At 37.2% G+C, this 23,505-nt stretch overlaps 1 protein-coding gene across 2 annotated transcripts in view; it reads left to right on the top strand.

The window, feature by feature from the left end:
• Nucleotides 1–23,505, top strand: part of slc25a26 (solute carrier family 25 member 26) — a 189,511-nt gene that overhangs the window by 34,712 nt on the left and 131,294 nt on the right. For both annotated transcript variants that reach the window (XR_007956485.1, XM_052017929.1), the window contains exons 4-5: nucleotides 16,312–16,416; nucleotides 20,584–20,631. Coding sequence is in view for 1 of the 2 variants with exons in the window: in XM_052017929.1 (XP_051873889.1) it covers nucleotides 16,312–16,416; nucleotides 20,584–20,631 (153 nt within the window). In the remaining variant the exon portion in view is untranslated. The remainder of the gene's footprint in view (nucleotides 1–16,311; nucleotides 16,417–20,583; nucleotides 20,632–23,505) is intronic.

Raw genomic sequence — 23,505 nt, forward strand, 5'->3', positions numbered from 1 at the left:
CACGTGTGTATAAGAAAAAACGTAGTTCCTTTGGGATTTGAGCTGTTCTGCTTCCCCCATTTTATGAAGGTTTTGGTTTATTATGACAACTGTTTTGCCAACAAGCCTCTGATATGTGGTGATATATTCTGTTTAAGCCATCACTGCTTTCTGAGAACTTGCCTTCACACCCATGTCTTAAATTTTATTCTGTTTTGAAATTTAAATCTGCAGTTTTTCTAGTAGCTGATTATTGATACTAAACTGTCAAGATAAGTTTACTCCATGTAAATTAATAACAAAAAAGGAAAAATATTTTGATGGAAATCTGAAATTGAAAATATCTGAAATATTCAGCAGACCAGGCAGCATCTGCAAAGTGAAATATTTAACATTTCAGGTCTATTCTATTTCATCAGAGTTTTGATCAGATTGAAATGTCTAGGGAATTTTCTGGGTATTTCCATCTGATCAAGATTCTAGTTTTCATGCATTTTCAGTTAATAGACTCCGGAAAAAGTCCAAAGGTCAGAGAAGCTAGAGTAGATATGAAGTTCAAATGCTGTGTCAGATATAATTTAGCGGGACAGTTTGTGTGCAAGAGATTTATTTGAAGGGACAGAAGGTTTGAACCAGCTCCAGTCGAAATAATTGATCTGGATGTCATTGCTGAATCTATGCAGGCAATGCAGCTGATCAGAGAAAGAGAATGTAGCATATATGACTGGAGGTTCATTGATGGTGTAGGACACCTCCACAGACTTCTCTCTCCACTGGCAGGTTGAGGCAACCAACAGAAATGACCTGAAATGACAAATTTATGATAATATCAAAGAATCATTGTTAAAACTGTAATCTGATTAGCAAAAGCAGAACTAAACTTCTAAAAATGTATACATTATTCACAGTTGTTAACTTGTCAGGTTTATCATATTTGTTGTAACCTGGTAGTTTGTTAATCTTTATTTAGCTATTAACCTTCAATAAGTAAATTACTCTGAAATTGTTGCACTGTGTTTGTAACGTACTGATTCCGTAAATCAATTGCACCTGTTTAACTAGATTCCTTTTAATATTAAATGTGGGTAATTGTGTAATTATTAATGCACGTTATTCATGATTTAATTGACTAGAGTTTGACAAGGAGATTAAGTCATGGACTGACTCTGAACCTTGATCCTCCTGAAACACAAAAATTATGAAAAGTTAATTAAAAATGTTGCAAAGGGTAACTTATATGAGACAAATTTTGGCATTAAATTATTTCTTAGAGAGGAAAGGTAAATTCTCAGTTCTTGGAAGATCACATCTAATTTTTTTGTGTTGCTGGGGATAATTACCTTTTGTTGGGTTTACCAATCACCAAATCTTAAATGTACTTGACTTTCATCATGTTCTCAAGAAATTATCAATGAATTTGGTTTGATGGAATTTGTGTTATAGAAGTTTGTAAAACTTGGTTTTATGTTTGTCATCAAAAGCCTCTTTGTGTTAGTGCAGGTTTTCTGCTAGAGGACTTAATGAATTATTCCATTTAAATAAAACATTAGTTTCTGAAAAATAAGCTTGATTTTCCTTTTTGGTTTCTTGTGCCATTTTTTTCTGCCTGGCATCAATTAACATTACATCCATTAACACACACCACATACTTTTGAACTTGCACATTTCCTCCCAAAATATGATTTGGGATTTTATTAAACTTGAAAATAGGTTTTGCTCTTCAAGTTGTGATTGTATTGCTTTCCTGGTCTAAAATGCATCATTTATTGATAGTGTGAGAGTAGCTAGATTGTGCATTTTAGAACTCAATGACTGCTGTGGTCAAACACATGGCATTAATAAATGCATGCAAAAATATTGAGCATTGCTTGAACCTCAATCTTGTAACTGTTACAGCTTAAGACACAAGATTTCTTTTCAATTTCCCTTGCTGGTTATTCTCATCTGTAACTGGGCAGCTCAGTTTATTTTTGAATGCTTGAGCACCAGGTGGTCAGTTACAATGCATTGCATTAAAGTCTCTCTCATGTTGCACTGCATTTATAACCAAATCACCAAGCTGAAGAAAAATGACACAGAGGAAAACAGTTATCAAATTTGCATACATCTTAGCCAGCTATGAACTACAATAACATGTTTTTCATCTTCAGGAATCAAACTATTAAATTTAAAAAAAAAATGACAAACTTTAATTAAAATCTGCAAGTATAACTCAATCCTGCGCAACTGTCCCCATGGAAAATAATGGAGGACATTTCCTTGAGCTAGATCAAGCCTACCACAGATTCTATGAATGGAGTCATTAGGATAAATACTGAGAATCATATCAGCTTTGTGCTCCACTGTTGGTTTCTTGAGTCTGATTGCAGACATGAAATTACTGCATTAATATCAGCAAGCTAGGGATTTCCATGTTTGCACATGCATGTGTGGTAGTCATGAACTTGCAGGCACTCTTGGGGGGGAAATACTATCATTTGTTTTGGACTGCTGGCATTTGTCCACAAAATCTACTGCATTGCAGTTCAAAGCAAAGAAATAATTTGCTTGGTGAAGCAATGTCTGAATCTAGAGTCTGCAGTTAATGATTCTCACCAAAACTGCAGCAGCTTCTCCCAATAAAGGCATGATTGTTTCTCCAGCAAAATGTAATTAGTCATTAAATGCTATTCCATGTTTAAGATGAGTTTGTTTTCATCATATTGCAGGGAATGGTGGATGGGTGCATATGGGTTTTGAGGCCAAAGCGGATCAGTGTTACTGTGATGACGGAATTATTACTGGCCATCTGTTTTCTTGCAATGTTGGTTTCTGTATATAAAGATAGCAGGGGTTACCGATTATGGTTATTGCAGAATTTTGAATCAAGCTAATTTTATTTTGCAGTTTGAGTCAATTTGAAGAGTTTGGGCACTGCAATGTTGATTTATTTTGAACAGGGATATTTTTGTTTTTTGTGGGGTAGATTGATTTCTTGAACACGTTCTGCAACTCAGTGTGTATAGTTTTCTTTATCACAAAGTACTGTGACCAAAAATCCAACTAAATGTACGAGTTAATAATATTGCTAGTCCAAATACTGTATCGAGTTGGGCAATCATTGATATTTATAATATATCCCACTGCAAATTTTCAAATGATTAATGTTGTGTCCACATTTTTTATCTATCCTTGTTTAGTCTTTAAGACTGCAGTTTATTTCTGTAAATTCCAACCGACTTGCAGAATTTCCCTGAGTGAACAATGCAATTATAATGACCTTGACTTTGGCAGGTTGGTAAGTGCTACTGTATTGTGTGGAATTGAGCAAATAATTGGAACATAACTTTTCTTGCCATTTGATACCGATGGATAATTACTATATTCTCAGACATAAAATTGCCTTTGCATTTAAGTTGAATTAATACTTGTGACCAATATTTGGACCAAAGTGATTTACTTGATGATCAAATGTTTATACAATAGCGATGACTCATTGAGGTTCGCAGTCATCAACATGTACATAGTTTTTGGACCATTCTGAGTTATTCCCTCTAGTCTAATTTGAAGTTTGCTGATCTGGTTTAACTTCAATGCCCTATGCTTAGTTAAGTCCTGACGACTGAAGATAATTGGATAAATACAAAACATAATTCAGTCCTTACCATACAATTTGTTTCCCAACGTGTGTGTAAATATTCTCTATTTGCTGTTAAAGTTTCTGTTCTGATGCCTGCAATACCAAAGTCTATAATCTCTGGGTTAGACCGAAAGCCAACATCAAGTTGGCATTGGATCAAAGAGCTCAAAGTTGAATGAATGATTGAAAGTGGCATTGGAGTCGGGAACTTTCAATTCATAGGGTGTTGGTACCAGTACTGGGGAAACATTATTTCCCCAGTACTGAGGAAAAATATTGACTGATTGGGATGGGCTCCACCTAAACTTGTTTGAGACCTGTTCTTTGGGAATTAACTAACTAGAGATGTAGTTAGGGCTTCTTACCTGTGGTTGGTGAGGGTTACTTTTCAAGCAGAGAAAATTCATAAATCTTGAGTGGTCCAGGCCTTAGAGCAGTGTGGTGATTTCAATAATGGTGAAGCAGGACAGAAAGGAAGAGAGATTAACAGAAGTAATGAATTAGGGAAGGAGATTATTTCAGAGAAAAATTGTAAAATAAATAATTTTAGGGGCGCTTTGTCAGAATGCACAAAGCATTCTAATGATGGAGACAAATTAATCTCAGAGATGAATGGCTTTATAAAAGCTATTACAAAGGCATGGTTACTTGGTGATCATAATAGGATTTGTTGCATTGCAGCATTGTTGTGGCTTTAAAAGGACAAAGAAATGGAATGAGAGTATCCTGAATAAAGGCTGACTTGATAATGGGAGTAAGGAAGAATCTTGACTCAAAACCAGGAAGTTGAAATGGTTTTAGTGGAGATGAGAAAACAAACAAAACAGTAATGGAAGCAGTTTATGGACACCCTAACAGTGGACAGAATTTTAATCAAAAAAACACAAGCAAATACAACTATCAGGCGAGTTTCTTTTTAACTTTCTTAGATCCAAAATAGCAATTAAAGACTGTTTCCTAGAACAATATGTTGAGAAGTCAAAGTCGAGTTTATTGTCATATGCACAAATACATGTATGCACAGCTGCAATGAAAAGCTTATTTGCAGAAGCATCACAGACATACAGTGGCATGCAAAGGTTTGGGCACCCCGGTCAAAATTTCTGTTACTGTGAATAGCTAAGCGAGTAAAAGATGACCTGATTTCCAAAAGGCATAAAGTTAAAGATGACACATTTCTTTAATATTTTAAGCAAGATTACTTTTTTATTTCCATCTTTTACAGTTTCAAAATAACAAAAAAGGAAAAGGGCCCGAAGCAAAAGTTTGGGCACCCTGCATGGTCAGTACTTAGTAACACCCCCTTTGGCAAGTATCACAGCTTGGAAATGCTTTCTGCAGCCAGCTAAGGGTCTTTCCAATTCTTGTTTGGGGGATTTTCACCCATTCTTCCTTGCAAAAGGCTTCTAGTTCTGTGAGATTCTTGGGCCGTCTTGCATGCACTGCTCTTTTGAGGTCTATCCACAGATTTTCGATGATGTTTAGGTCGGGGGACTGTGAGGGCCATGGCAAAACCTTCAGCTTGTGCCTCTTGAGGTAGTCCATTGTGGATTTTGAGGTGTGTTTAGGATCGTTATCCTGTGGTAGAAGCCATCCTCTTTTCATCTTCAGCTGTTTTTACAGGCGGTGTGATGTTTGCTTCCAGAATTTTCTGGTATTTAATTGAATTAATTCTTCCCTCTACCAGTGAAATGTTCCCCATGACACTGGCTGCAACACAAGCCCGAAGCATGAAGGATCCACCGCCATGCTTAACAGTTGGAGAGGTGTTCTTTTAATGAAATTCTGCACCCTTTTTTCTCCAAACTTTCCAGCGTCTTCACCACAAAATTCAGCGTCAGAAGTTTGCAAAGGAACATCTAAACAAGCCTGATGCATTTTGGAAATGTGTCCTGTGGACTGATGAAGTTAAAATAGAACTTTTTAACCACAATGAGCAAAGGTATGTTTGGAAAAAGAGTGCAGAATTTCATGGAAAGAACACCTCTCCAACTGTTGAGCATGGGAGTGGATCGATCATGCTTTGGGCTTGTGTTGCAGCCAGGGGCACGGGGAACATTTCACTGGTAGAGGGAAGAATGAATTCAATTTAATACCAGCAAACTCTGGAAGCAAACGTCACACTGTCTGTAAAAAAAAAAAAGCTGAAGATGAAAAGATAATGCCTTCTACAACAGGATAACGATCCTAAACACACCACAAAATCTACAATGGACTACCTCAAGAGGCACAAGCTGAAGGTTTTGCCATGGACCTCACAGTCCCCCGACCTAAACATCATCGAAAATCTGTGGATAACCTCAAAAGAGCAGTGCATGCAAGACAGCCCAAGAATCTCACAGAAATCGAAGCCTTTTGCAAGGAACAATGGGCAAAAATCCCCCAAACAAGATTGAAAGACTCTTAGTTGGCTACAGAAAGCGTTTACAAGCTGTGATACTTGCCAAAGAGGGTGTTACTAAGTACTGACCATGCAGGGTGCCCAAACTTTTACTTCGGGCCCTTTTCCTTTTTTGTTATTTTGAAACTGTAAAAGATGGAAATAAAGTAATCTTAAAATAAAGAAATGTGTCATCTTTAACTTTATGCCTTTTGGAAATCAGGTCATCTTTTACTCGCTTAGCTAGTCACAGTAACAGAAATTTTGACCATGGGTGCCCAAACTTCTGCATGCCACTGTATAGCATAATATAAGCAGCATTCACACGAAAAACAAAGTACACACAATTTTTACAAGGAAAAAAACACAATTAGAACAAAAAAAAGTCCATTTTAGTGCGAAGTGGTCATAGTGTTGCTAAATTGTAGTGGTGATTAGGGTTTTACCAGTTGGTTCAAGAACCGAATGGTTGAAGGGAAGTAGCTGTTCTTGAACCTGGTGGTGTGGGACTTCCGGCTTCTGTACCTCCAGAGAACATGATATTTTAGATTTCATACAGTCATTAATAAGTAATTTTATTGCATGGGCTCCTAGCAATTCGTATGGTAAAATTTTGCCTTTAGTTGAACAGTGATATACTTGAGGCTGAAACTTGGGTCTTAAGCTCAATATCAGATGAAGGATGATGGGGGAGAAAATGATTGAGCGGAGGAAAATGGCTAAGCCTTCCTCTTGTATCTAGATTACCCAGTTCAAGACTCCAGCTAGAGGCAGCTATTTCTCAGCATCTATCTTATCAATCCTCCTGCATGGTAATCAGGAGGAGCAAGTTTTTTTTTATATAAAACAAAGAACTTGGATCTGTAATCGGATCAATGAGGATGTGAGAGGGGGATGGTGCAGGAAATAAAGGATGAAAAAGAACCAGCTGTTGACTGCAAGTAATACATTCCCTACAATGTTGATTATAAGATACACCTTCACTTTATTTGTTTGCCAGAAAAGGCACTGCTGGCAACAGTGGTACTTGTCCTGACTCGGCAACGGGTTTACTTGAACCACTGCAGCTTTTGTGAAAAGGAGTTAACAGTTGCTTTTGATGCCACTGCCTCACACCCAGATGGAAATAAGGAACAATGAAACAAGTACAGATGTGAGAAGAAAACTGACAACAAAAGAAGCAGACAGAAAAGAAAGACAGAAAGAAAAGGCACTGAGATGATGATGAGCTGGGAAGGAATCCTTCAATTTCTGGTGTGCATTGCCTCAGAACTCCTAAGAAGTGCTTTGCTTTAGAATCTGATTGTCGCACATTTCTTTTTGTCATTTCGCAGAGATCAGAGCAGAGAGTTTTTGTCTTCAAAAAAATGGCTGGAGCAGCAAATTTTAATCTTTATAAGGTCAGATTGCACAGCCGGGCAGAGGTGGGAGTGGGGCCTGAGTTTTGGCAATTATTTATTTTGCAGCTGGCAACACTCTGGGTTTGGAGTCAAAATTTTCTTTTCATGTTTGACATTGCTGACAGGAGATGAGTGATGTTATAAGGTGCTGAACTTTAGATGAAAGGTGGGAGTTATAGAAGGCCTAAGGCAGGAGAGTGAGGAATAGATTTGCCACAAATAAAACATCCTTACAGGGCTGGCTATGTGAAGAATGTTACATTTCATTTTCTTTTAACTGAAGAATGTGGCTGAATTATGAAACATTTTTTTCTGGATGGAAGATGGAGCCTCGGGAATTAATTGTATATTTTTTTAATACTTGAGAGGAACTGAGCCACAGGGTTAAAAAGAAGGCTTTTGAATAACGAAGTCTGATATGCAAACAAGGTATCTGGAGTTAGAACTTTGGAGTCAGGCAGCAAGGACTGAAGTAGTAGACCTCTTTAATGCAGGACAGAAAGGAGTGGGGTCAAGAATGGTGGAACTCAAATGAAACCGCTGCTGTAAATGGAGGGGGCAAAGGACCTAACAGAAAAAAAGTTACTATTTGAGAAATAAGAAAAGTAACCAGTAACAACATATGGAGTAGAAATGGTGGCTGAAAGTGGTTGAGTCCATCATAGCACATCTTGTAGCTATAGGTTTGCAACTACATTGTGATAAATAACCATTTGTGCCATTATAACTATATGAGATAAGATCTTTATTAGTCACATGTACATCGAAACACACAGTGAAATACATCTTTTGCGTAGTGATTTTGGGGGGCAGCCGCAAGTGTCGCCACGCTTCCGGTGCCAACATAGCATGCCCGTAACTTCCTAACATGTACGTCTTTGGAATGTGGGAGGCCAGCTTCAATTATAAATTCAAAGGGGTGTAATATTTAAATTAAATGAAAATTAAAAAAACTGCAGACGTTAGAAATCTGAAATAAAAACAGAAAATGCTAGAAGCACTCAGCAGGTTAGGTAGCATCTTTGAATAGAGAAACACAGTTAATGCTTCAGTTCTAAGGCCCTTCAGATATTTAAAGGAAAGCTTGGCCATTCAGCAGTGAGCTGTGAGAAGCATTAATCTGTGCCTTTTTTGAGCTGTGGTGCACAAGATGGGTGAAATTTTCATAGGAAAAGATATCATTGATGGATGTGGACTAATGATGGGTAAAGGAAGTTGAAGTTTTTTTTTACCCCTGATCTAGTAGAAGAGCTTACTTCTCATAACAAAGCTTGGCACAGGGATTAGTCTGTAGCCAGATGGTTATGCAGTTTGAAGTTTATTCATCACTTATAAACAATAATTGCATCATGTTTGAGGCTTCAGCTTTTAACAATATTTAAAATTTGTGTTTCCTTTCACATGTTAAGCTGTGCAATTTTTCTCACCAACTATCACAATTTAAGTGTTCTCTGATGTATTTGAATCATCACAATTCAAAAACGAGTGTTCAGTGCAATTGAGTGCAAATGTACACTGTAATCTACGCCCCAACTGCTGTAATGTATTGCGTTCAGGCAGGAAATATTTTTCTGGGAAAGGGATCATCAAAAGCTTAGCTTCTGAGGAAGATATGGAATAAATTCTTATTAAATTTGAGAATGCTTAATATTATACCTTTACTGTCTCAAAAAGTTTGAGAATTAGCAGAGGACAGCTGAAATAGATGAGGGCAAATACATTATTCAAGAAAATCACAGATCTAAAATTAACATCAGGCTTATAGTTTTCAGTATTTCCTCATCAAATCTTTTAATTCTGTATCAAAAGGTAAATTGTCCTTTATTTGAAGTTCCCAAATTCTGCTGTGGAGCTCAGATGACATACACATTTGTTTTTCAATACAAACTTGGTAGGCCTGACTGGATTCTGAAAGAGATGAAAGTTAATTCAAAAAAGAATATGGAAATCAGGATGGACTGCTGGCTACTTTGTGCGTCATTGGATGGTGAAATTGCTGCATGCTGGAATCCGGGAGTCCCTGCTGGCTCCTTTGTACCCCTCAGCTGGAGAGATTGCTTTTCATCACTGACTTTTTAACAGTTCACCTTGTCACCATATTAATAAGAGATAAAAAGCCAGCATAAGGACATGTGATGACATGAAGCATGAAGTGCTATAAATATTTATGCCTACTTCAAAAGATGACAATTCTTATTTTTTTGACACATTGAGGTCATAACTTATTGTTAACCCTAATTCCAAGAACACCAGAATTGTTATCTTTTTGAATTCACAAAGGGTATTTCAGGTGAAGTCTATTCTTAAATGCGTTCATAATTGAATTGAGTTTATCTATATCAGTATCAGATTATGTCTTGAACAAAAATTATTTTTACTCGAAAGCCACTGACATTTACCTCATTAAAATAATTCGGCTTCTGAGATTGTTTTCAAGATTGATATGTGCTATTAAAATTAACAAATTGAAGCAAGATATATTTTGTCCTGTTAAAATTGTTTTTTCCATTTGAAATCCTAGAACATATGTGAGTAACTGCAAGTGATTACCAGTTGTGAGATCAAAATGCTGTGTTAGATGGGTTAAAAATTTTGACTGTTCCTTTGAGAATCAAGAAGATTGATGGGGATATATTATAATTAGTTGATATGAATGCTAAAATATTCCCTTTATTATTTTAAATACACTTTTCATAATAGCACAAAGAAAATTAATCTTTGATTGTATGCTATTTCAAACATGAAGCCATGAATTTAAATCATTGCTCTTTTGAATAGTGTCAATGATAGCAAGCTAAGGCTTTGCTGTACTACTTATTGATGATGAAACTGGATGCACTTGTTTTGAAAGGGTCTATTTGGTTAAAGTCTGAGGAAAAATATTCCCTGCACAGGTATCAAACAAGAATAAATGGGCTGAAACATACTCACTTTTTTTCTTGGTGGCTGAGAAGCAAACCACCGGTGAAGGGCTCGTTGTGGGTCAGTGGACTCCTGACTTCCAGGCCTGTGCATTGCAGCACAGTTCTTGGGAACTCTTGGAAGTTCATGTGACCCGTAGCATTATGTCAGCTGAGGCTGGTGTTTCTGGGACAACCCCCAACCCCATTCATTTGAATGGGATCGCTGGCCTGGGAGGTGGTTTCAATTTCTTTTTTACTTTAAGGAAACCGAGTTTTAATTTGAGTATTATTTTCATTCATTTTTGGTTCTGCTGGCAGGGTCATCATTTATTGTCCATTCCTAAATGCCCTGGAGAAGGTAGTGGTGAGTAGCACCTTGAACCATTGTGGTTCTTCTGCTTGAAGTACTCCCACAGTGGGAAGAGAGTGCCAGGATTTTGACCCAGTAACACTGAAGGTATGGTGCTATATTTCTAGGTCAGGCTGGTATGTGATATGGAGGGAATCCTGTAGGTGGTAGTATTCCCATGCATCTGCTGTGCTCTTTGGAAGAGGTTACAGTTATAGGAGGTTCTATCAGAGTATTTTGGGCAAGTAACTGCAGTTAAATTTGTAGATGTTACACACTGCACCCACTGTGTACCAGTGATTGAGGGAGGAATGAATGTTTAGTATGGTGGATGGGATGTCATTTTAAGTGAGCCGCTTTGTCCTAGATGGTGTCAAACTTCTTCAGTGCAGCTGCTCATCTGGAGAGTATTCCAATCTGCTCTTGACTTATGCCTTGTAGATGGCAGAAGAGCCCTGCGATGTCAGGGGGTGAGTCACTTGCCACAGTGTTGCCAGTCTGTGACCTGTTCTTCCACTCATGATATTTATATCAGCTAAGTGTTTTTTTAAAATAACTATTATAATTTTAATCTTAGTGACATTTAATTGCTTAAATAATATAACATTAGTTGAAATAAAAATTAATAATTTTGATAATCAGAGACATTTAGAAATGCCTTTGACAGGACAAGTGCCATCAGGACTATCCTGGGCTGAAACTTGCGATTCACTTGCTGAGCCTGATGGCTGCTCGCAGACTGCTGGACCTTGTGGGACAGCAGTGGCAGCGAGGCCTCCAACTCAGTTGCACCCAGATCGGCAGGGGAATGGTGTAGGTTCTGGAGGTGAGTCACTCGCTGCAGGATTCTCAGCTTTTGATCCACTCTTGTCACCACTGTATTCGTGTGGTTGGTCCAGTTGAGTTTCTCGTCATTGGTAACCTCTGGACTTAGTGATGGTAATGCCATGGAATGTCAAGTGCAGGTGGTTAGGCTTCGGCTTGGAGGTGGTCATATCTTGGCACTTCTTTGATGTGAATGATGCTCGCACTTAACGACCCCTGCCTGAATGTTGTCCAGGTTGTGCTGCAAGGATTTCTTTCTCTGTTGAAAAGTTATCAATTGAATTGAACATTGTACAATCATCATTGAACATTTCCATTTCTGACCTTGTAATGCAAATAAGGTCATTGAAGAAGTAACTCAAGACCCTAGAACACTTTCCTGAGGAACTCCTGCAGTGATGGCTCAGTGTTGGGATGATTGACCTCCTATGATTATGATGAAATAAGTTGTTCTAGTGGGGGGGTGGGGGGGGTGGATATTGTCTGAGTCAGATAGGTAATTTCCTTGCTAATGGAAATATGTCCCATGGAATCCTTTGCCTCGACTTGAGAGGTCCTCATTCTAAAGTTTCATTAGAAGGATGCTCTTATGGTGGTTAGCACACCATGAGTACTACACTGAAGTGTGTGCCTAAATTATTTGCTCCAGACTCTGGAATTGGGTTTGAAGGTGCAATCTTCTGTCTGAGGAAAGTGTGCTCTCTCTGACCCATAACTGCTGGTGGGTAAAATTTGCATTCATGAACTTAGTTCGGTTCATAAATGCAAATCTTATCCAGATGCCACCACTGAGGGCTTTCATTGCAAAAATTTTTCTTTTCCTTTACACTAGCAGCAATTAATCTATAGATTTCATGGTTGTTTGGCACTTGAAATCTGACATATTGCCACGTTTGAGGCTGGTAAGAAATACATGGGCTTTCTGTTGGTTCAGTATGCTGTATTCACTGGAACATAAAGACAACCTGTACTTCTGTGGGCCCACAGGGTTTAAGTGCATGGATTAGCAGAGCTGGAGTTCAGGGTTCTTCCACTTTGTACAAAGATTACTGTTAAATTGCTTGACTTTCTACTATGTAGGATTAAAGTAAATGGTTGCTTGATGATCAGTGTGAACCCTGGGCCAAAGGGCCTGTTTCCTTGCTGTATCTCTCAATGACTCCGTGCATGTCTACCTGGCATTGTCCTGTCTATCAAGATGTTGGCTTGCAATGTTAATTGGAGCTGAAGGGGAAGAGTCCAAACTCAACAATGATGTGAAGTATTTGGAAAGGTCAACCAGTAGCTTTGGAATTTTATTGCAGATGAAAGGATTAAAGTTGTTTCTTTGCGTGCTGGCAAATTTGAAATAAAACCAAGTTAAACAGATGGGACCTTATTGAATGTGTGTTTTGATGTTATGGGTGATTTTTTTTGGCCAATCCTTGGAGGAATGTCTTTTTTTTAATATAAAAATAAACTTGCACTCTCATTTCTTTGGGAATGTTCAGCCAGTATTTGGAAGAGTCCTAGTTCTGATATTTGCACTGAGAAATCCAATGAGATACTATTTAGTTTTAGTCATTGGTTAACCTTTTAAATCCAATCACAGCATACAAATACAAAACAAGGCAAATTTATGATTTTTATACCAAATTTATTCCACTGCAATCACTGGAAATTTCTTTGGAACTTCTATCACTAAGTTGCCAAAGGTAATTGGAAATTTGATTTCTGCTGGAGAATTTTCCAGAGCAGCTTTATACTTCATTGGAGGAAGGAATGGTCCAACTGCTGTGGGTTGGTTCAGCCTGTTCTTAAATTTTTAGGTTCCCAGTTGAGGAGATCAGCTAATTCTTTGCCAGAGTTGAAAAGGAGCTGTGTTCAAAGCAAAGTTCCTGACCAGATGAAATTAATCAGTTTGAAAAAGATCAGGGAATAACAGAGATTCATTGGATTATGTGTTGAGAAATTAAAGTTGTATTGTTTAACAGTTACTACTAGTAAAGTGTAAATAGAAGTTTTTAAAGTTTAAACTTTGCATTGTTCAAAGATTTGATTGGAAGGATCTTGAACTATATTGAACTAGATTATATACTATTTCTTATCTGCTTAACATTTTTATTTGATGTGATCGTCTGTCATGGAGCATGGAAACATGCCATTTGGCCCACATCTGGACTGGGATCTTGGGGCAAATGACAACCTTTATAGCTAAAGCAACATACTAGATCGTGATGTTATTAAATGCTTGAAATATTCAGTAGGTTTATGCAGAATCAAAGAGTTTAAAATTAATGACGTTTCTCAGTGTTTTGGTCTAGTTTTCATTCTAATGCAATACTGAAAGATTAAAGGCAAGGGTCAGATGAAATCAGTATCTTCAGTTTTGCTGTGGAAGTCAGGATTTGTCAAATTCTCTTAGCCCGATTGGCATCCACCAGGTGAATCTTTAACAGACTTCTATATCTACACGCATGGGAGTTTTTACTGCTTGCAATGAAGTAAACAACCAGATAACCTGGTCAGGAGGCAAAGAAAACCCGTCTGTATTTTTTCCAAATGAAGAAGTGGGGCTTATAATGCCTACAGGTTAACAGACAAGGTCCTTTTAAACATCACTTGTAATTTGTATGAAATGAATGCCAACTTGTTAAGAAATAATTGTGGTAAACCTAAGATTTATCAGGATAAGTGAGGTATGAGGATGAAGATTTCTGTAGTGAATGAGCTAGAAGATACTTTACATCAACTTTCACTTCTGACCTTGATTGTTCAAAGAGTAGAAACTAATTATATTTCTCCCAGAATTGCTGAGAATTGGAAGAATGTTTTGTGATTGCTGGAGAAGAAATAGGATTTGGGGAATTATAATTCCCTGACTTTGATTTGTCTTCAAAGGAGAGCTTTTGGATAGCATTGTATGGAATATGTATTATGATCCCTGGAAAAGTTTGTGGCTTTTAGAAATTTCCAGCATGGCTTTGAGAAATACAAATCTTGCCTGACTAATTAGTTATTTGATAATGCAGCCACCATTGTACTTCTGTTGATATATGTCTCTGTTTCCAGTAAGATCAAACAGTGCTCCTCTCATATGGTGAAGATTATCTAGACTCATTGGGGGGAAAAAAAAACCAAAGAGTGAAACTAAAATTAAACTGTCCTTGGGGTTCATTATTTTTGGGAAAATCTCCAAGATTTGGGGCAATCAACCATGGAGGAACAAAAGCTTAGAAGTTTTTATAAGAGTTTGGTTGTAATCTACAATTTTGATGAACATAAATACCAAGACTAGAAATTTAGAATGTAACAACTAGTTTAGTTTTGCAATGTCACCTTCTGCCATAGACACATTCCATGTGTGTTGTAAATGAATTTTGTTCATTTCTCCTATCAGGATTGTGGGCATGTTCCTGAGTGAGGAAGATTTTACGATCATTAGTAAATAGGTAATGAGCTATGTGCTAGAACTACTTCCAGGAAACATGCTTGATTTTTTTTGAGGGAGTTGGAGAGGAATTTTGTGGAGTTTTCCTCTTAGTGGGTATTTCTATCTTAACGCCTCAGGAAATGAGGAGGACGGGAATTGAATTATAGCAAGTATGACTTGAAGGATACTGATGAATTTGATGGTATATTAATATGTCAGCCTTGACTAAGTAGATCTGCTGCCACTGAGTCAACAGGCTACCACTGCAGTAACGAGATGGACATGTTGGCAATGGCACCTTTTAAAAGTAATGCTTAAAAGGACCTTGTCTGTTTTCCTGTAGGCATTATAAGCCCCACTTCTTCATTTGGAAAAAATACAGACGGGTTTTCTTTGCCTCCTGACCAGGTTATCTGGTTGTTTACTTCATTGCAAGCAGTAAAAACTCCCACGTGTGTAGATCACGCATGCACCTAAGGTGACAAAGAAAAGGCGGGACACAAAAGATACAAGGAGATGTTTGTGGTTGCCATATGTAGAAGGAGAGATGTACAAGGATAATGAATGTGGAAAGGTTCAGGTAGAATAAATGAATGACTGAGTGACTGTGGAGGATAAGGTCAAATGGAAAATATTTACAGATTAAAAAAAAAACGGGAATCCAATTTTCTTTTCATAGAAGCAATACCATAGGATTCCCCCTACTTACTTTGCTTGCTTTTGTGTGAAGCTAAAGTGGAATGGCCAATTCCATGTGCTCCCGATGGATGGATTTGACTGAGGAAGGATTGTTCCTCCACTAATCAGAAGTCGATGTTTATCACTCTTCACATCCCTGAAATATAAAGAGGCAGAAACTTCCAAATGTTTAAGCCCTCAGTGAGGGGGAGGATGAGTGGTTGGAATGGAACGATGAAAATTTGAAGTACTTGAGTCTGGAGCATTTAACATATTGGTTTTTTTTTGATTGTGAAGAACTGTTTTCTGTGTGTCAGCATTCTCGGGTTTGGAAAGTCTTGAATTTTCTTTGTTGGCTCATATTTATTTGGTGGTCCCTCATTTTTCTTTGAGTGTATGTCCTAGTTACTACTTTTGACACCGGTATCTTGCCCTCCTTCACAACATTATGTATCCTTGAATTAAGGTATTTTATAGAGAAAACCATGCTTTGGTAAATATTAGTTTAAAAAGCAAGTTTTCTTATGTCAGTGTGGCACTTAGGCCATTGTCCATAAATGTTCCACTTGTGTGATGTAGAATTCAGAAGGTTAAGGTTGGAGTTGTTATAAAAACAGGAAATAAACTGAAAGGATTTATTCTTGCAAAATTACTTTTTTATTTTGTAAGGCATGTGCTCACATTTTGAAAAATCGTGTTTATTTTCATCCAATGTGCAATGGCCTGTCTCTAATTGTGCTTGATGTGATGTTTTGTTTGTTTACAGGTCGCATGTCTCATTAGGGTTCCTACTGAAGTTGTCAAACAGCGGTCCCAAGCTTGCCCCACCCTGGGTACTTACAAGGTGTTTATTGAGACAATAAAGCAAGAGGTAAGCTGAATTATGTAGTGATGTGAATATTACCCTTCGTGCTGTGAGAATGTTCTTTTGAATATTTATTTTATCACATTGAAGAAGAAACCACACTGATTTTGTTTTTTCAGTTTTGCTATGAGGGGGATGTACCCACCATCACTTTTAACTTAAGTAAGTGGCCAGCAAGGCCTGCTGCTTGCTCCCTCATTGCAAATAAATAAAAATGAATAGACTTGTTACTCAAGGATTTTCCTCTTGTCAATTATAACCTCCCTCTTAAAACAAAGAACTTGCAGAAAAATATTGTTGCTTACTAAAGTAAGGCAAGATGTCATGAACACAGCCAAAACTATCCTTTGTAACATTGTGAACTCGATGAAACTAGAAACGTTATTTCTTCAATTTTTATTTATTTTCCATCTCCATGTTGCTGAATGTTGCAACATTTCTCTTGGAGCCACGTAATTTTAATTTGTATTCCAATTCTTTGCATCCCATTTGGGAACACCATTTGTGAAAGGGGAAAGGTATTACTCAATCTATTGGTGATGTGTGATGCCAGTCATTAAACTGTGTGAATGAAATTATGCTGCATTTTGTATTTCACTAGTCCAGCATATCTTTTTGCTTTACTGGTGAAAAGCAAGTGCCTGGATAGTTGTCCTGTCATCGTAATCATTCTCTGTAGATCATGACTCCAGTTTGTGGGACTGACAGTAGTGGCAGTTCTTTCAATTTCTGATTGTCTGCATAAACTCGGGCTCCCCTATGTGATGTAGTGAACTATTTGAACTGAGTGACTTGGTGAGGTTAGCCAGAACAGTGTTTTGTGCCAAGTAATTTCCTTCCACTTGGCATATTCCTTGGTCTGTATGGTGCTCCTTTCCTCAGTATCAAAAGCCGGATCATTCACCACTGGAGTCCTGATGGGACAATCTTAAGTTAAAATAATGTACTGGCGTGGTCTTTCAGGAGGACTGTCTGAGACATAGCAATGATGAAAATTGCTGTCACTTTAATACCGGTGTTTTGCTTTGGGTGTTTGTGTTCTCCTTTCTTCATGTGACAGAGGCCCTACACAGAACAATAAGGGCATGTTTGCATTGCAGAGGAGATACACTGGATGTTGCTTGGGATGGAATTCTTCAATTATCAGGAGAGAGTGGATAGGCTGGGTTTGTTTTCCTTGGGGCTGAGGGAGAACCTGATAAAGGTGTACAACATTTTGAGTGGAATGAATGGAATAGATGGTAAGTTTCGCCCCCGTCACAGAGGTGTCTAAAACTGCACAACATAGGTTTAGGGTAAGAGGTTTAGAGGGTTCTGAGGAGGAATTTTCTTTCACTGAGAGGATGTTCAGAATCTGGAATGTACTAGCTGAGGAAATGGGGGAGGCAGTTACTGTCATAGTATTTAGAGCACTTGAATTGCCAAAGCATATAACACAGTGGATCAAATACTGGTAATTGGAAGCCTGCATCTAGGGACAGAGAAATAATTAGAGGTAAGATGAGTTTAATGGTTTAGGATAAAAGAAAGGAAACATCCAGGAGTGGATGGGAAAATAAGAAGAGATTGAGGGTGATAAAGAGTATGGTAAAGGAATTAGTGTATAACAAGAATTGTATCTGGAGGGTGTATATTGAATAGGAATAGAAGATGAGCATGTGAAATTGCCAACAGAAAGTACAGGTCTACCAGCTGCAGCCTGACCTACTGAGTATATCCAGCATTCTGTTATTTAATGTAGATCTCCAGCAGTGTAGAATTTTGTTTTTGGACACTTTAACACCTTCCTGGATATTTAATGAAATTACTGATGGGAAAAATCAGGTGGATTCATGACGCAACATATTTTTGGCTGAGAAGAATACAGTTCTCTTCTTTTGTTGGTGGCCTTTGTTGTTTATGTAATTAGGGTTTGAATTATTTGTTTAATTTTGGTACAACTCAAGGGCTATTGTAAACTAAAACCAAAAAGAAACCTAGAGTCTTGTACATAATGTGCTAGAAAGTCTTTTGTTCATAATGACTATCATGTATAATACTGAGACTTGAAGTAAATTGCATTTTAATGGCAAAGAAATGAATCATGGTGGAGCAAATTTCTGCCTTTTGTTTTCTTTGGTAATGCAGATCATTAAGAATTGAAATGTGCTGTTGATTCTACAAAAACTTGCATTTCATTTGTGCTTTGGGAGAATGGGACATTCTGCCATCCATTTGCACTAGAAGAAGAATGTGACGTGATACAATATGGGGAAAATGAGTGGAGCATTCTGCAAGAGAAAGGCAGCATTATAGGCATGAGAATGAATATGTCTTTGGAGCAGAAAAATAGCGGCAGTTTTGTGTGCAGTAAGAATTGTATTTTATTCCAGGTATTGCAGTCGGCCTTCACAGACTATCAGATGGCAAATCTGTATGTGCATGAGTTATTTGCCTGAGCTGTTGCTATTTTGCTTCTGTTACCTTTCGTGAAATGAAAATCAGGAATTATATCATGCAAGCTATTTAATGTAGTAAATGGCATATTTATTTCATCTGTGATGAAATTTCCAGTGATTTAAATTTGAGAGATGGGCCTTCCTTTTTTTTGAAAATTACTTTGATCTATATTTGCATGGATCTTTTGCCTCATAGGTCATATTGACAAATTTGCTAATTAGATTGAATTTTGTGCACAAATGACTCTAATTATCAAATAGACTTTATAAGATAATCATTATTGTCTGTACAACATAGCACCATCTGGAGATTGTGCAGATGATGATTAGAGTCTATACAGAGGAGTCAATCTTGTGTGTTGAATTTCGCAGTGCTGCAAGTTATCTGAGGACACGTTGTGTGGCAACATCTTTCACCATCAGGCTTTGTTTTAATATCAAACTTGCATTAATGGGGCACAAAGGTCATTTCACAGATGCTTGTAATTTATTTTGTTTAATTGACTTGTGAGCACAAGTCGATGTCTCAAAGGTTATAGATTATGAATCTCAAATTTGGAAGTTTCACTCTTTCATAAGAAAGATGTCAAAAATCTAATTGGTATGTTTATGGACATAGCTGATGATTATCATGCTAAGGTTAAATTTTAGGCACATTGTTTGGGTAATTTTAAGAATTTTAAGCAGCATAATAAAATTTGGGAAGGATTTTATTTGGGCATCCCTGACTGCTAGGCTGACCCTTCACTAATTTTGGGCAAGTTTTAATGAAGCTGGTTGGATAGTCAAAGGCATTAAGAATTCATCTGCATTTTCCACTGCTGCCTTACTAGTGAAAATCATTATCAGTTCCCGAAGGAATTGTGAATTCATGTTGAGGCATGCTTTTACTCTGTCAAAGATTTCTCACTTTAGAGGAATTAAGTAATGTGCATTTCCACTGAACATTTCTTAATTTAAAAAAAATCAGATTCTCAAGTGATAGGATCTTTACTCTCATCAAATGTCATGGAGAATTTCTCATCAATTCAGAAATAGCAGCAAATACTTCTATGCTGAGGAGATAGACTACAAACGTACTTTGAACCTGGGACATTTGAGTAAAAGTATTGATAAAATAAATTTAAAAACTTAGCAACCTATTTCCAACATGCTTATTTCTGTAAGAACAGTTTAATAATTTTCTAAACTCAAAGCCAACATAATATTCTTTTGCTAGCCTCCTTATCTTAATTGCAACTATGCTGATTCATAGAATACTTCTGTTCCCATTGATGGTGTTCTTCCCAGGTTTAAATGGCTGCCTTCTGCTACCTTAGTGGGCTAATGAATCTGTTCAAAGCTATTTATGTATTTTCTCGGTTAGAACTTGCTATTAAAATTTGACAAGATGATGTACTTCATTGAGGATGTAGAATTTATTTTAAGTTAGCTTTGGAAATTCTCATTTTACTTTGCCCCTGAATTGTTGGAACATCTTCATCACTGCAGCTGTACTTCAAGAATAGAGCCAGTTCCTTATGTTTCTCATGTTTCATATTTCAGCTTGCTAACTAGGTATGATATAATTTAAAAAGTACATACCTTCATATTGCCAGCCTCTATATTCTGTTCAGAAAGGTGGTTTAAAAGTTTTATTACTGTTGAGGTGGAAATTAACAGTATGTTGTATTTATTTCTTTGAGGTTTCACCTAATTTTATCCAGAGAGTTACTGTTTATCTTTCTCCTCCCAGGGTATCCAAGGACTCTACAGGGGCTTTGGAAGTACAGTGAAACGAGAGGTCAGTTAAACCACATCTTTACATTGTGGATTATTTTTTTAAAATGCAACTGATTTATCTTAGAGCACTATTAAGCAAGGCAACTGCTTTCAAAAATTGAACAATAATTTTTTTGCTATTTCTTACCCCACCCCAACTGGATAATCCCATTTTCTTATTCTGTTTGTGACTTAAGTGGTGGAAATTGGCAGATAATGGTGTCCTCTCTTTACTGAGCCTGTGCGCTGGATGATTCCTTGCAGTGTTGGACCGTGTGTCCCTGAATTTTGATGGTAATTATGTGTTCGCTGATGGTTGTTGGTTGGGCAAAGTAATGGGCCTGATCAAGGAAGAGTAGCGAAAGGTCTCAGAACACAGACCACCCTGATAATCTTTTTGACACCTCAGTGCTTGAAAAGAGGCCTTGAACAACTTTTAACCATCTCTGATGATCATGGGCACGTACAAACAGTTGAAAAGAATTTGAAACAAATGGTAAATATTAATTTAAAAATGTATTGAAAAAAGTTTTATTTGCATTTAGCTGTTCATTCAAAATGTATGTGCATGCAGTCCCCTAGCTCAGATGTTTCTGAAACATCTTTGGGCTCTGTGCTGAATTTAGAGGTGGAGCAGGTTGTTAGGTGCATCTGACGTTCAGCTCGCTCCTGATTTCTGCATTGCAATGCAAGTACATGGAAACCAGGAAGACACTTATCTGCGCAATACATCCATGTTTCTGTACCTGGCTGGTGCACCTCGACACCACTATTAAGTGAAGAGCAGCACTATCTGGCCCAATTGCATTGTTCCTGATTGGATCAGCTCACAGTAAATTGTATTTTTCTAATGTTGCAGCATTTAAATGATGATGAACTCATATAAAATCCATGAGGATATTTCTTATGTATACAATTCCATTTCATCAACTTAATTTATTGCTGATCTTATAGGAAAGGATTCATAAGAATTTGAAATTTTGATGTTTGCAATGATTTTTTTGAAAATATAACTGTAACACAGGATTGATATGATCAAGGTAAAATTTATGATGTTCGTGTTGGAACAGATCATGGACGAGTGTTCCAGTCAAAGTGTATCCCTGCAGACTAGTTTATGTACCAAGGATCAGTGCAATTGATTCTTTCAAAGACAAGGAATAGTTATTTTGCTGCAGTTTGTACTGGAATTAGATGGATAGCAACAATTGCAGCAATTGAGCTCTGTCTGGTTGTACGCTTGGCTGACAATATGGGTGATAGTTCTGTTCCCAAACCTTGTAGGAAATACGTTCTATTATACGTGGAATAACAAACTTCCATTTACCTTTCTAACAGACACCAAACAGCCAAAAACCAGATATTTTTATATGTTTGTAATAAAAGCAGATGTAGCAGCCAAATTGTGCAGAGCAAGGTCCCCACAGAGCAGTGGTAGCCTTATTACTAGAAAAAACTATGATGACAAAATAACCATTTGGAATAACCAAGGAACAAATTCTTCACATTCCATGGACTCATCTCCAGGGCTACGTTCCTCTTAAAGAATAATATTTTTTTCAGTATGCAACAGCTGTAGTTAAATTTAAAGACAGTTTAAGGCAATTTGTAATAGACGTTATTTGCAAATGGCAGGCAACCATTTTGTTTTATGATTGTGGGAACCTTTAATGCTCCTAGATATGCTGGCTGGAAATGAAAACAGATATTTAACATGACAGTTCATTTTCCTACTGTATTTTTCAATATTTACCTCTAGTTTTATTAAGGAAATTCATTAATTGACCAGACAAAGTTAATGGCAAATTGTTAAAAGGTACCATCTGGCACATAATCATGATCTGGAACCTATATTCGTCTTCTGGGTGAAAGGAAGTGACTTTTACACTGTTATGAAAGTTAGACTAATAGGATGCAAATAATTTGCATAAAGTTACAGATGTGTGATTTATTCATCAGAGTTTGAAGCAATGCAATTATTCATTCCATTCACTAACATCTTCAATCAATGTTTACATAATTTAAACAAATTGCAATATTTTAAGCATTTTTGAAGTTAACTGTAGACTGTAGGTGTTCTGTAGTTTAAAAAATATTGCTGTTGTATGTCATAGCAGTCACTATATTTGACGTCACAGGTGTGAGTAGCTTTGAAAAGTATTTTTTGATTTTTTCCAAAAATGGAATGTTATTTGCTGTCAGGTCTAATGAAGGTCACTCCCAGCAACAATCCATAGCTGTTGTTCTCAACCTTTTACCTACTTTTAATGAATCATATGATTCTTATCTCCTCAAACCCACAGCACATTTCCTTAAATTAAAAGCTGACCATGATCTTGTGCTACATTAGCTATTGTTAAGTCATTGGATTTCTGATGTGACACTGAAGGTTTCAGTTTTTTTTCTATTGGCTCCTGAGGTTTCTGTAAGCAAAGGGTGAAACTTGAGGTATTTGAAGTCAGCAGCAGCTGACCTAACCAAGCAGTTTCTAACTTTTACAAACAAGTTAAAAAGTTCTTTTATTTCTTTTATTTCAGATATCCATAAATCATTTTAAAGCTATCGTCAGTGCTTATATTCTGACGTTTTGTTTTGTTGTTTTAAGATTGGCACTAATTTTGACTGATAAATTGGGGTAATGGCCTAAGACTGCCCTCAACAAAAGTATGATTTCTCGCAGTTCTGTTTCATTATTGGAAATTACCCAAGTGAAGTGTGGGTTCAGTTCTTCTGTGAAGGAAAACCAGCTGCTTGAAATTTTAAGCAACTTGTAAATACATGTGAGAGCATTGTGGAAGGACTTACTTGATGTGGGAAGCTTCTGTGCACAGACTGTACTTGCTCCAGGTGGCAACTTTGCCTGGAATGACTTGCCTTTCAATATTTGTCAGGCATC

This window comes from Pristis pectinata, chromosome 6 (genome assembly GCF_009764475.1).
Source record: "Pristis pectinata isolate sPriPec2 chromosome 6, sPriPec2.1.pri, whole genome shotgun sequence".
In the NCBI taxonomy this organism is placed as follows: Eukaryota; Metazoa; Chordata; class Chondrichthyes; order Rhinopristiformes; family Pristidae; genus Pristis; species Pristis pectinata.